This window comes from Festucalex cinctus, chromosome 3, assembly GCF_051991245.1.
Source record: "Festucalex cinctus isolate MCC-2025b chromosome 3, RoL_Fcin_1.0, whole genome shotgun sequence".
Classification (NCBI taxonomy): domain Eukaryota; kingdom Metazoa; phylum Chordata; class Actinopteri; order Syngnathiformes; family Syngnathidae; genus Festucalex; species Festucalex cinctus.
The window spans coordinates 15,567,362-15,582,481 of NC_135413.1; the positions used below are offsets into that span (position 1 = coordinate 15,567,362).

At 42.7% G+C, this 15,120-nt stretch overlaps 1 protein-coding gene across 3 annotated transcripts in view; it reads left to right on the forward strand.

The window, feature by feature from the left end:
• Positions 1-14,450, forward strand: part of dusp8a (dual specificity phosphatase 8a) — a 46,016-nt gene extending 31,566 nt beyond the window's left edge. For 2 of the 3 annotated variants that reach the window (XM_077516029.1, XM_077516028.1), the window contains exons 4-7: positions 9,564-9,730; positions 10,008-10,167; positions 11,176-11,299; positions 11,526-14,450. In XM_077516029.1, coding sequence (XP_077372155.1) covers positions 9,564-9,730; positions 10,008-10,167; positions 11,176-11,299; positions 11,526-12,705 — 1,631 coding nt within the window. In that variant the 3' untranslated portion in view covers positions 12,706-14,450. Of the gene's footprint in view, positions 1-2,028; positions 2,726-9,563; positions 9,731-10,007; positions 10,168-11,175; positions 11,300-11,525 lie in introns of those variants that run through there. The other variant, XM_077516030.1, reaches the window with a different exon arrangement.
• Positions 14,451-15,120: the final 670 nt, after the last annotated feature.

A 15,120-nucleotide genomic window follows, 5' to 3' on the forward strand; every position in this document is an offset into this window, starting at 1 on the left:
AGGCTAGTGTTGTTGTTGTTGCTGTGCCAACCAAGTACTGCACTACACCTTTTGTCTGTTTTTTTGTTTTTGTTTTTTGGTTACCTTTAATGTATATTTCATTCTATGCAGATAAGCGAAAATGGATGGATAGTGTTTTTTGTTTGTTTTTTTGTTTTGTTTTTTTGCAGTGGCACTAGAGTGACACTTCTAGAAAGAAATTATGTGACTAACAAAGATACTATGAATTCTAATTATATTTGATATGCAATTGATGGTGTCGTACTTGGAAATGGAAATTTGTAGCGGAAATCAAAAAGCGAAAATGACGCTTGGATGATCTCTTCTATCCATTTATTCGAACCCGATGCGTAAAAGTGTCCATCTGAAATATGAAGCCAATCGAATGGTAGGGAAGAACCTCTATCAATGTTTGGAAGATGAGAAAGGACACACATGCTTGTTTCACTTCTTCACCCTCACACGCACATACCTACATGATTACGTACCACACCACCAATGTCCCCTGTGAGATGACCAGATCAGCGATCATCCCCCTCACCCAACTGCCAATCTGCCCCCCCCCCCCCCCCAAAAAAAAAAACTAAACATCAAATTGATACACACTAAATTCATACACTCCCACATTCCAAAGACAAGCATGGCAGGCTAATTGGGCGCTCCAAATTGTCCCAAGGTGTGCCCAAAGCCATCTGGGATAGGCTCCAGCACCCCCGCGACCCTTGTGGGGAGTAAGCGGATAAGAAAATGGCTGGATGGATGGATGGATGGATGGATGTTTAGACTAGTGGTGTTGCATCGAAAATATTCTACATTTCTTGGGTTGACTTCCCCTTGAACAATTGAAAGTAGGTAACAATTATTTCCCCAAGCAGTCATGTAATGTCATTTTCTGCTTCCCCCTCCTCCGCCCCAGTGGCTGAACTTGCGGGCTACATATTTGTCATTCCATAGTAAAGTACCAAGCGTCATTATCCTGTCACATGGTGAATGTCTGCATACCACAAGTATGTTGAGTTTTCACTTCTAGGCTTCTTCTCTTTTGTCTGTTTGGGTTCTTTTTCCACCCCCTGCCCTAATTTAACTTTTTCCTCTCTCCATTTTCATACTCCAAGACAAAACCATACTGGACAGTGAGATGTCACACATTCTTCCAAAAAACAAACCAAAAAAAAGCTATCAACTCACCTTAAAACCGTATAATCTGTTGTATTTGCGTAGTTAAGTTCCACTTAACTCTTTGACTGCCAAAAACGTTTAATAATGTGTTCTAAAATATGCCGCCAAAAACGTTAATTTAAGTTTATTACGTGTTTTTTTTTCTCAATGGGGAGCACAATGTCTTGTGCAGCGCTGCCTTGTCACTAAACAAAAAATAGTGTTAAAGTCACTGTTGTGCAAAAAAAAAATATCTTTTTCACAAAAAGCTTGTTTTTCTCTTAATATTTTTGTATTTTCGCTTATGTCACTCAAATGACCTAATTTCAAATGGTGATTACTAAAGAACGGAATAAGTTAGAAATATACTTTTTTTTTTTTTCTCATGAACGAATGGAATCCAATCTTTCATATGGTATCCACCATATTTATGTCGTCATACCGCACAATATTCTGTTTGCTTTGAAAGATGAGTGAAAATGCTCCAAATCGGCTGGTACCGTTGGGTTTTTTTGGAGAACGTTTGGTCAAAGAGTTAAATATACCCCCACAAAAAAAACAAAAAAACAATGCATTCCCATCACTTAACTCGTTCAGTAATGTCATCCCATTTAGCTGCTGAAATACCTGTTAGCCTCTAACCTTCCCCAAAAGAGGCCAGCTCTGCAGCTCGGTCCCTGAGGTGGCCGCATATTTGCTGGCTGACTAAGGAATGTGGTTACATGCCTTGGACGTTAGCTATGACGGAGCTCTGGCTCCGCTGGAGAAGGGAGGGTGCAAGGGGAGGCAGAAGAGGAGAGGGGGCAGGCTCTGGCCTCGCGGCGAGTGAGCTCATTCACCCTCCGAGCTGGAGGAGAGCGAGTGGCGGCGTCCTCCTCTATTGCAGAGACAGCCACCCGAGAGAGGAGGGAGGCAGAGGGAGGAGTTTACCCGGGCGAGCGAGCGAATGGGAGACGCGGAGAGTGGAGCTGCACAACAATAGTGGGCTGCTCTTCTTGCTGTGGACTCACTGAGACGAAGACACAGAGGAGCTCTCAGACCAGCTGCAGGCAGAATACAGCTGGCGCATTTGTGCTGGAAAACAAACTCGTTTTGCTCTTGCTCTCTGAGTGGCCGCCATTCTCCACAAAACCACACAATTACAAAATATTTGCCCAAGAGCATTGCTGGGATTTTTGCATTCAAGTAGGATTCTGGCCACATGTGGATTTGTTTTGGGGCTTTTTCAGGTGCAGCACCACAGACACTTTGACTCCTGCGCCTTTAATTTTCTTGCACTGAGGGTCATTTCCAAGGCCCTGGAACAGATTTTGCATATCTAAGTGTTTTGTTTTTTTTTCTTTTTCTTTGGCATCAAATCTTGGAACTTTCACCTCCTTCAGCTTTCTAAGGAGGACTGTTGCAAGGGGTCGCTCCATCCCCAACAACAAACGGATTGTGTACTTGGGGATGCCACTTAATGTGGTGATATCCCCTGCAGAGGATCGTTTTTGGCCGGACCTGCAGGACACAGACATGAGGCTGAAGATCAGGGTCCGCAGGATGAAGGAGGGGAGAGAGCTACGAGGTGTGTATCCACCTGGGCACATCAACCACAAGTGATGCGTGTATGTATGTGTGATTTTGGGGGTGTGAACAAGGGCCGACTTGAGGTGAAATGAGAGTATGTGTGGGCCCTTCACGTACATCAACAGTATGCAAAAGAAATGAGTGAAGATGATGTCAACAATATCTTATCTTCTGAAAGCATTTTTCCAGTCACGTGCAAAATCATTTGCATTTATCAGTACAAGCTAGAAGTGGACAATGAGGAAGTGTAGTCCACTGCTAACAGACTGAGTGGATCCTGCTAAACCTGACTTGAGTTCTCCTCCTCTTTTGTCTTCACCGTTATGCTGTTTAGAGACGGATTAGGAGGATGACATCATGAAGATAAAACACAATGAAAAGTAAGAAAAAGGGGCTCGGGTCGAGAGAATGAGAGCTGTGACCCACGGTATGACATAGTGCTCATGCTCTCACAGCCTGCGGTCATTGAGATGTAAAACTGTCACAAAGGCGCCATTCTCTTTCTTCTTGGCTTTTCTTACTCGGTACTCGCACTCTGCCGCCTTTTCAGAATGTACGTGGAGATTATGTTATCATTGTGTGTGGCGTGCACTGCAGGTGTCCAGGACAACACTTTCTCACACAGGCATGAGGCAATACATTCATACTGAACAAAGTACACACTTCGCCCCATGCTTTACGCGCACGTGTCACATGGAGACGTTTATTGGTGGGGGGAGAAGCTGTTTGCAAAGTAACCTACCACGTTTTTGTGATTGTGAATGTGTCATTTTACAATCAGACTTAGTAGCTGGAGGTGGCACGCTTGTTTGCACAGAAAATTAGAAGGTTATTTTAGGACATTTAACACATCCTGGAAAACAGACCGGTGGATGCAGTCTTGGCTACAGCAGCGTATACATTTGATTTTCCTACATGACATCATCCTATATAATGGACTTAAGTAGCAGTTGAAGTGACATATTCTTAGTATAGTGCTTCTTAACCTGGGTTAGCTCGAACGACAGTGGTTCAGTGAGTCATGATATGGTGTTCATGCTGCAGGGTATCTCGCGCATTGAGTAGTCGACTTGTGGCTACTGCGATGGCACGTCGTGTGATGTCTTTTATTGTAATCCCTTCATGCTAACTGTCAAGAAAAAAAAAAGAAAGCGGGCAGACAAATATGTCAAATGAATTTACATGTATAACGGAACATATGGTGCGCCACAGGGTTCAGTTCTGGGGCCTCTGCTGTTTTAAAGTGCTCTATATGAGCTGAGTAATGGGAGTAGTATCCTAACGGAATGATAACACCAAATTGAGCAATTTTAGCTAGCTAGCTAGCTAGCTATTCTAACTTGCTATCTAAAGGAACTAAACTAAAGGAACACTTCCTTAAGATTACAAGAACACAACGCTTTCTTAGTTGAAGGTGAGGAGAACTAGATTTGCTCTCATTTTATTCACCAGCAAACTCTATACCTATCTCTTGAATGGGGGGGGTGAATGTGCATAGGAAGCTGGTAGGGCTCAGTCCCCCCCGACAAGATAAAGTTCGTATCTTTGCCCTAAGATAGCAGAACAATGGCAGTTTAACCATTAGACAGGATTTCACAGCCTTAACAGTCCACAACATGACGCCTGCTTGAAAAGATGACATCACCCTCTTGTCTCATCTGTGCGCTGTCAATCTTGTCTGTTTTGACACAATTGGTCATCAACCACCACCACCCCTATACAAACATATACACACACACTCTCAACCCTTCCTTTCCAATTCAGCCTTTGTGCAGCTGAATGGGACATGTGTGCAATGATGTCATGTTTTGGGGGAGGGGGTTTCCACATTGAAATGCTAATGTACCCTCATAGGGTTGAGGGGACAGCTGGAGGTGCACCCTGGATGGCGTCATGTCTCCCCTGATATGAACCGAAAAGGAGAACAGTGGAGGGGTGCGGGGCGGCCATTCATGCAGATCAATGCCCGTAGGCTGTGGACGCGTGGGTGTGTAGGTGGGGGGGTTGCCTCTCCATTAACAGTCAACTGAAAGCTACACACTTTACAGGCGGTTGAACACTGACGGGTGAGGGAGTTGGCTTGTATTGATGAAGCAGTCAATTGTACCAATACGAGTGATGATGTAACAGCAAAGCTCCCATTAACCATGTGCGGGTTCCACTCGAGCATTCATCGATTCATAAGGGCACCGAGTGTGATCCAAACATCTGCTACTGATCCTGGAGAGTAAGATTGAAGTTTTGAACTTGTTTGAGTTGGTTATAAGAAATGAGGGATGAGGAAAAGCAGCCTGCTGCACTCACACAGAGAAGGGGCTGGCTGGGGTTGTCAGTAAGAAGTTACATAAGTGATGAATTGGGCAGAGGGAAACGGAAAAAGGAAGTCACCACTGGAGAGTGCTGCTGATGGCGACACAGTGCCCTCTTTCCCGGATCGCTTTGCCATTTTTGAGCTTTCACCAATCGGTTTGTCACGTCCTGTTTATTTTCCAGATGCAATAAAAATGTCTAATGTCCAAAAAGATCTTGTCTGTATTTTTCCCCTCACTTGAAATGATAGCATGGCACGCAATCTGCCAGAAGGATGATGACGATTGTTGATGCTGGCTTACACAAAAATGTGTGCGCCCATTTGTGTTCATGTGTAAAGTATCAGCGTGTCACGCTCCACTGATTATCACGCCGCACTGAATATGAACTCATCCTTCCCAGTTGACCTTCTGATGTCATGTTCAGAGACAGCTGGGTTGGTGTGTGTCACAGGGTATTTTCAATGACTTCATTGTGAGGCCTCACTTGTGTGTTTGCGTTATGCTGCGAGATTGGAATGGCTCGTCGTTTTCTTTTCTGGAGAATGTGATGTCATGTCTGTTCAGTGTGTGGACGTCCTTCAGCTCTTTCGACACTGTAACATCCTGACAACACACAGGGGAGAGACCATGAGCTTACTGTCAGCACTGTCCTTCCTTGTTGTCATGACAACTTTAAGAAGTGGGGTTGGGGGTCAGATGACAATAACGTGCGATCTCCTGGCTGTGTAAAGCAAGCGCTGCCGACAAGGGAGGTGTCTGTAATTGTATTGACGTCATGTAAGTACGCTTTAAAACAACACTTGGCCCTGGTCTCTTATCTCGTAGTTGAGCCGCTTCATTCCAGTAACTGTCACTCATTCCTTGAGTCACACACTGGTCCAACATGTTCCCTGTGCTGTGCCATTCCTTTTTGTTTATCCAACGCTAAATGATTTCACCTACTGCAATCACTATATTATTGCAAACCAGTGTTGCCACAGTTACCTTGAAAAAGTATCTTGGTTACTTTGCTCAATAGTTGCTTTTAAAAAGTACCGGTAAACTTATTATTATTTACTGATTACTTACTTTAAAAAGTAGCTAAATTAGATAACAAGGTAATTTACATTTAGCAGATAGCAACCACCCTGCTTAACATAAAAAATAAAGTTTGTTTTTTATTAAAACATAAAGGCTGCAACCTTTTTGACTAATCATAATAATTTTACTGTATATATTATAACTATTATATAATATATAATATAATATATAATATTATATTATTATATATTATGATTAGAATTATTTTATTCTAAAAAAAAGGAGTACATCTAACAAATGTGTCATTTGCTTTTAATTTAAAAAACAGGTTTTAAATATTATTATTATTATTAGGGGTGTGAATTGCCTAGTACCTGACAATTCGATTCGTATCACGATTCATAGGTCACGATTCGATTCGATACCGATTAATCCCGATACGAATTTATAAGTCGATTGTTGCGATTTTTTTTTCATTCAAATTTAGAAAATACTAATCAGTAAGCTTGTAGAGTGTAAGATTTATATGAAAATGTATTATTTATTTATCTGAAATTTCAGTCTTATAGAGGTTGTAATCTGTTTCATGTTTGAACAGCATTCAAATACAATATTAAGGCTTAATGTTCCGTTCATATAACATTCTTCCATGCTCAAGGTGTGAATCCTAAAAAATAAATAAATAAATAAATAAATAAATAAATAAATAAATAAAAATCGATTCTGCCGATTATTGAATCGATTCGAGAATCGCGCGATGTAGTATCGCGATATATCGCCGAATCGTTTTTTTTTTTAAACACCCCTAATTATTATTATTGTTGTTGTTGTTGTTGTTGTTGTTGTTAATTTACTTGACATACAGTGCAGGCCAAAAGTTTGGACACACCTTCTCATTCGATACATTTGTTTTATTATAATGACTATGTACATTGTAGATTCTCACTGAAGGCATCACAACTATGATGACAACTATGACAACTAACGAACACTGCAGTTATGTACTTACCAAAAAAAACAAAAAGGTGGAAATAATACAATAAGTACCGGTACATAAATAAATAGCCACCCTTTTCTCTGATTACTTTTTTGTAAATTCTTGGCATTCTCTTGATGAGCTTCAAAAGTTAAGTCACCTGAAAGGGTTTTCCAAGGAGCTATTTTGAAGAATCTATCATATAAACATGTTTTCAGTTATTTCATTTTTTTCAGTACATAACTAACTCCATGTCAGTTCATACATAGTTTTGATGCTTTCAGTGAGAATCTGCAAAATAACCAGTCATGAGAATAAAGCAAATTCATTGAATAAGAAAGTCTGTCCAAACTTTTAGCATGTGTTGTAATAATGTTGTACTGTCAAAACTCAACAATTATAATGTTTGGTTTATAAATATAACAATTACATTGTGTGACTGTGAATGTATACTGACCTGTGATCCTTTTTTTTTTTTTTTTTTTTAACATAGTGTTATTAAAGCTACATGGATAGCGCTGTTGACTGAATATTTTTGTTAAAATAGTGACTGTACTTGTGTCTTGAAAATATTCTTATTTCTTATTTGTTTAGTGACTTTCGTGAGTACTATAGTAGTAGGAATTGGATATCCTCCTGTATTCATTATTCATTAACCATTAGTTTTCAATAAATACTGTACATGCATGAGAGAGGCACCTGGTTGTTTAACTTTTGTCAATTCCTGCTCACTATTACGTCCTGCAGGCAGTTACCTGCAACTGCTTGTAGTGGTGTTAAACGCTGCTCTTTCTGAAATGTTGATCTTGCTTCTATGTAGACGCATACAAAGTAACTTGTAGGGCGGATAGAATAGTAACTTTAGTCTGCGTACTTGCGTGCAAATAAGTAACGCGTTAGTCATTATGCCCAAAAGTGCACATTTAAGAGTACATTTCTAGATGCGTATTTTATGGTATTAGCAAGTATATTTTTAGAAGATTCTGTTCATTGATGCTGTCACTTCCCCTCACACACTTTCTCCCCACACACACAGTTGAGCAAACATGCTGTGTCCACATTGTAATGTCCTGTCTTGTGTACTTCTAACAAACTCTCGAACAATGTTTTCACATAGAAAGGGAAATAGTTGTCGTGTGACATGAGCCTTTTCCTGTTGTTTATGCTGTCTCCAGGAACATACCGCTTCCTCGTAACAATGTGCCCAAGACCCGTCTCGATACGTAGCGGCGCTCCAGGAAGAAACCCTTTCAAAGAACTATGCTTCCCCCCCCCCCCCCCCCCCCCCCGCCACGTTATCAGCTTGAAATGAACACCACCCATAGATTGGCCAAACAGATGATGAATGTAGTCATATTTACACAGCAGCCTTCGTTCCTGGTTCTTGGGCGTTATCTTACCAATTCATCCCCTCACTTGACTTCATGCACGGAGGAGCACTGATGTCATCACTCCGTCTGTTACCATTAATAGCAGGAGACTGACAGGGACATTGCACTTAAAGCCACAATGCTTCCCCCCGTAGCACTTAATTAGAATAGTTGCTGATCGCCTTTCGTCTTCATAGGATGTAGTTTTATTTAAAAATAAATAAATAAATAAATACAAGCTGTGCCCTTGTTGACACATTTGTGCTTAGAATGTGGGCATCTGGGTGTGCTTTGCAACCAGTGGCTAGCACTTTTTTTTTTTTTTTTTTGTGATGTCATGTCTCACTCACTCTCACACGGTGCACACGCGTGTCTCTCCCAGATTGGGTCAGGCTGGGCTGAACCTAAATTAGGTTCTAATCTATGAGGCTTGAGAGTTCCTTAGTAGCGGTCCCTTCTTTTCTCTGCATTCGTCTCCGAGGTCATTACCCACACACACTTAACCCCCCTCCCCCCCACCTCCTCCCCTTGGCCCCCACCCTGTAGTTATACAACCACAGCGCTGCAGAGTAATGATGAGTGTGTGTTGGTGTCTTGCACAAAGCCATTGTGAGTCATTGAGTGAAGAGTGAGTGGCGCTAAAGATTATACGATCATGTCTTCAGATGATCTTTTTTTTTTTTTACAGTGTAACAATTTGTTCATGTGTGTTTGTGTATTTTGTGTGTGCGTGTCATCATGCTGTGCGCTTGTCAAGGGGGATGTTACTGGACCTCTGTCCTGACCGTGCACCTGTGGCCTCCTCTCATTCCCCAAGCCTGACGCAATGTATTTCTACAGGACATGAGCTCATGCAGGAAACGGAGACACACACACACACATATATGCCAAAAGTGGAGCCGCCTGCCTCTTAAAGGGCCAGACGCGCACATTCCTGGCCACCCTGCAGTTAACCTTACGCAGAAGAACAAGAGAGCCTCTTCTTTGCTTCTGTCGCACTAGGCAGGACCCAGACTGTAGCCCAGGGTCACCTCTGAATGTCTAGAAACTGTTTACTCTGCTCATGGTGCAAGATTATTTTTTTTTAACTCATGAGACCTTGCATAAAACATCTTGTACAATTGGAGTAATCGAGCCGTTCTCGTTATGTCTCTGCAGGAGGTTTTGCTGCTTTCTCCTCCTGCTTCCCCGGCCTGTGCGAAGGGAAGCCGGCCACCGTTCTTCCTATGAGTTTATCCCAGCCCTGCTTGCCTGTGGCTAATGTTGGGCCCACTCGCATCCTGCCGCATCTTTACTTGGGTTCCCAGAAAGATGTTCTCAATAAGGTTTGTAGTACACTGGAACCTTTTTAGGGCAGGCAAAACATCCTGACTGAAGAAATCTTACTAACAAGGGATTTATTCTTCCTTATCGCTATTGCCAAAGCTCATGTGGGGATATGTTGTGGAGTCCTCAACATAATTTAGAAATTGTCTTGAGAACTCAACTAACTGTAACTAAATAAAACTGCAGTGAATTAAATAAAAGAATCATAGCATTACTTTATTTCATACTGTTTGGAGGGGGGAAACGACCTCAGACGTATTCTTCATATCTTTGCAGGATCTGATGGCTCAGAATGGTATAACATATGTACTAAATGCTAGCAACACCTGTCCCAAGCCGGACTTCATCAGCGAGAGCCACTTCATGCGCATCCCAGTCAACGACAACTACTGTGAGAAACTTCTTCCTTGGCTGGACAAAACTAATGAATTCATTGGTAAGCTGGAAGAAGATACATGTGTTATGAGATCATTTTCGATGCTAGAGTCAGAGTGGGCATGTCAGTAAATGTTGCTTGTCCGTCATTCGTCATTCGCTGTCGGCCAGGCTACCCATCCATCATCGTCAGCCCATTTTGTTGTCCTTCCTCACTAATGTCACCACGTAGGAGGAGCACACCGTCGTAACTGTCGCCAATACAGCCACGAATTGCCAAACCCCTGATCTGAATATATGACTGGATAGCCGATAGCCCATAAATGCCCGTGCAAGCCGTTGAAGCAACAGGGCGGCCATCTTGCTCCTGCCACCTCGCAATCAGACTACTGTATAAACTATACGGGATCTGTACAGATGAGACATATACAATTCATAGGCTCTTAGTATAGAGGCGAGGGTGGGGGAGTGGCACGGTGGTCACTATTTTTTAACAAGTTAAAAATAATAATAATAATAAATAAATAAAAACAAAAAACAATAGTACCATCTCAAATGTTCTCCAATTTCGATACTGTAAATCTATAGGATCGTATGCCAAAAAACGTTTCTGGGGAGGAGTAATATGGCGGCCTCACGGCGTCAAACGTCTTAGCCTGTCAGCTATCCAGTCATATATTCAGAGCAGTGGGCCAAATGGACTCAATACGTCCCCTGATAGGACCCCTTTAGCTGTCCAACAACATGCCTTATGTAAAATGAACAAACAGAGCACTAAACTACGGTCGTCAGCAAAATAGGAGTCCGTCAGTGACGTCCTGACGGGCCTTCCAGCAGTACTGACGCAATTCCCACCTCTGGCTAAAATATCCGATACTGCACATACCATTGTCTCCAATAGACAATAAAGGTTCCAATATACATAAAACTTCCGTTCAGGAACCCTTTTGTCCTCTTCCAGGAAATGTCATGTTTCTTTCAATAGAGGTTGATTGTCACCAGACTTTGTGCTGCTTCTATTGTGTGCATTTGTGTGGCCTGAGCTCAACCTGTTCATTTCCTCCCACAGACAAAGCCAAGGTGTCAAACTGCAGAGTCATTGTGCATTGCTTGGCTGGAATCTCGCGTTCGGCGACCATCGCTATCGCATACATCATGAAGACAATGGGCCTGTCGTCAGATGATGCCTACAGGTACATTTACTCCACCCATCCAGCCGAGCTAAGGTGACAGGCATATTAAAATGGCAAAAGGCAATTGACTTTTGTAGGAAATGTGCCAACTGTGATAGTATGGCCGCTGCACAAAAGGCCTTTTCTGATACGCAGATTGCAGGGAAACCGTTAAAACGCTTGACATCCAACACTTATACTCAACGGTTTGTCTTCTAATACAATCAACCTCTTTTGCATCTGACAGGTTTGTAAAGGACCGAAGACCCTCCATATCCCCCAACTTTAACTTCCTGGGCCAGCTGCTGGAGTTTGAGAAAGGCTTACGATTACTCCAAGCGTTGACTTCAAGCTCTGATGAAAACATCCTTGAAGGCCACTCAAAGCAAAATTCTGAGCTTAACGACATGTGTTTTGAGATGAACGGTCACCATAGTAACTATGACTCATCTGTGGCCGAGCCACCCGAACCCAAGGTACCGTCACCCATTTCCCTCCAGCAAGGCTTCAACGGCTTGCACCTCTCTGCCGAGAGGATCATGGACACAAATCGTCTGAAACGCTCCTTCTCCCTGGACATTAAATCCGTGTACTCCCCGAACAGTCCACACTCTGCTACGCTAGCACCGACACACTCTGAAGACGTCCCCAAGCTGTGCAAACTGGACAGCCCGGAAACGGGCACATCCAACGGCGTCTGCTCTCAGTCTCCAATCCTGGACAGCCCCTCTTCCTCTGACTCCCCCTTCCCCTCACCCGGCAGCGTGGGAAGCATCGGAGGTTTGGGGCACGGGGGAAGCGAGGGGGTCCATCGGTCTGGTTCTTCGGTATCCAGACCCAGAAGGAAAGCCAAGCACAGCTCCGGCAGTTCGCCAATCCATTTCCAACAACTTCCGCCTCAGTCCCTCAACCTGTCTCTCGACCATAAGGATGAGAACTTGAAGGGATCTCTGCTTCTGCCGCTGCCCTCTCTGCCTTCCATGGGATCTGGAGCAATGTGGACCAAACACAGAGACTCTGTCCAGGCCACCACCCCTGTTACGCCCGTGACCCCCACCACCGACGCCCCGTGGCCCTTCGGTGCCGAGGAGGGGGGCGAGATGGAACTCGGCGGCGGAGGCGACGGCAAAGCAACCGAGTCGTCGGTGAGGTTCGGGAGCAGCTCGGCGTACGTGGCGTTCGGTTGCAGCGAAAGCGTGCGGTTACGGGACAAACCTGCAAAGGAGAAGCCCCCGATGCCGCAGCGGGAAAAGAGGGACGAGCGAGCCAATAGCAGCAGTTCGGCCGGCGAGAAGCAGTTTAAGCGCCGCAGCTGTCAGATGGAATTCGAGGAGGGCATCTCGGAGACGCGGTCCCGAGAAGAACTGGGGAAGATTGGGAAACAGTCGAGTTTCTCAGGGAGTCTTGAGATCATTGAGGTATCCTGACAGATAATAGACATTGACATCACTGGAGGCAGAAAGAGACCTCTTTAGAAGGACTGTTTGAATCATGACAGTGTTCAAGACTCCAACTGAGAGAGGTTTTGGACAGAGACACTGCGCTGCTTACCTGACCACAACCTTCTAAACTCTCTTGAGGCAGTGTCGGTACTGACCTTCTGCGGTCAAAAGGACCCAGTGCCTGTGTTATGTTGCATCCTTCTCATGTAGAATAGCTTCGTTTTGACATGGACTCCAACCGCCTGCCTGTGGTCGAGTGTGGAGTAGTTCCAATGGTTATACAACTCGTGATCTGACCCAAAGCGTCCACCACTTCGGTGTCCAACAGCCTCAAAACCTCATACGCTCTTGTCCAGTTCAGTCCGATTGCAACATCATCCACGTGAGCGCAGGCCTCGGAGCACAAATCTCGCACAGGCGGCACTCGGAACCCCTGGATGCAACCAAAACAATGACGGGGCCCTCAGCTCAGCCCAGCTTCCAGCAGTGACCCGAAAGCACAGTGACGCTGTGGGACTGAGGTTTCAGCTCACGGGCCACCCTGCCATTGCCCCCTGTCACCACTAGTGGTCACCAATGAGCATGCATCGTCAAAAGCTGGCAACAGAAAGACAAATAATATGAATATACTGTATATGTATAGTGACTCAAAAGGACTTTTAATTTATTGTTCATTCTGGTAATGAGATATAATATAATGTTTTGTGGATTGATTTCTTTTTTGTTGAAATATAATTTGCTGTATGCTATTTATGAACACATACAAATACATACATTCATCGGATTCAAGCAAGCAATATGTGCTGTTCCTTCTTTGGGGAGAGTGACGTATGACTCGGAAATGCACTTTTTTGCTTTCTGGTAACCAAGTTCTTATTGTGGGACGGTGACATCTTAAAGGAACAGCAGCAGAAGTCTGTGATTATGGCTTTAACACATGAGCATTTTGTGCATGACATCGGGGATGGGGGGCATGCGTAACAAAAACTTTATGCAACATATGCACAGTTTTTGATAAACCAGTCACCCTTTCAAAGCCAGTTCCGGTCTTTCCCGCCAAAGCTGAACCTAACACACACACACCCTACTGTATGCACTTATTTCTTCAAACACACACTCTCGTTTTCTTTCCTTCTCAGGGGATCGTTCAGTGAGCCAAGCCCAGCACATCAGCACAAAACATGAAAATCTCTGACAGTTATCGCTCTTATTTCCTCTCATGCATTGATTAAAAACAACAGTTAAAAAGAAGAAAACATTCTCCTAGTGTGAGATGCTTATTTATTCATCGTGTAAAACTTGTTGTCTTTTGACCCATGACTAGCATTTAACCTTGTGCTGCTACAACTTCTGATAGATTCCTTTTGTTTGCCCGAGGCTCAATCAAGCTCCTAAATCCCTCCTCCATGTTGTTTTTAAAATTATTGTTCGCATTATTTATATGTAACAAATATGATGCAGGCTGTCCCATTTGCTAAATCTGTTGTTATTGAATTATTGTTATTATTGCTATTATTGGTATTCTTATTATTAAGTTGTTGTAAATAGCAACACATGGAAGAACACTGATGAGTTTTTAAAGGAAAAGTCCTCATACCTAGGCTGCTTGATGCTAAAAAAAAATAAAATAAAATAAAATAAAGAATACCTCAGGTTATATTGAAAGGCTTTTCCTTCCCCTGTACATGTTTTGTGAAAATGAGACAAAATACAGACATGACAAAATACAATCTCTCCTCTGCTTCTTCTTTCCATTTCTGGTTACAAAGGGGAATTCCAATGATACGTTTCCACACTACATGATGACATCTGGAGCGCTCGAATCTTGCTATTGATTTTGTGTTTTACAAACTCCACTCTGACCACAAACATCATTGATTTTTTTTTCTTTCCCTTTGATAATGGTTATGTCACATGTTTTTTGATGGAGATGGTAAATTATTAAATAGTGTTATCTAAAAACGATACATTCACACTGACTTTTCAGTGGAGGTTAAAGTAGGACAGTTTAGTTTTGTTTGTGGGCTAAATTTTTATGTAGTGAAATAAAGTGGATGCTGCATCTTTCTTCTCACAGCAACTGAAATTCAACAATTGCTCTTTTCACATATAAAAAATATTCAACATTCATTGTCTACTTCTCTCAACCATTATTAAATTGATGGATTCAATATGGAGTGGGGGCAGGGGTGAAATTTAAATAATATGTGAGAATATTTAAAAATAAATAAAATGTTTGTTCCCATAAAAAAAATAAAGTAATTTTTATGTAACCATTCATGGTGAAGATGACACAGTTAAGTATATTTTTTTTAATAATACAGTATTACACAGCATTATACAAGTGTTAAAATATGCAGTATTAAAAGCTGAATAAAAATAACACTTTAATGTGTGTAC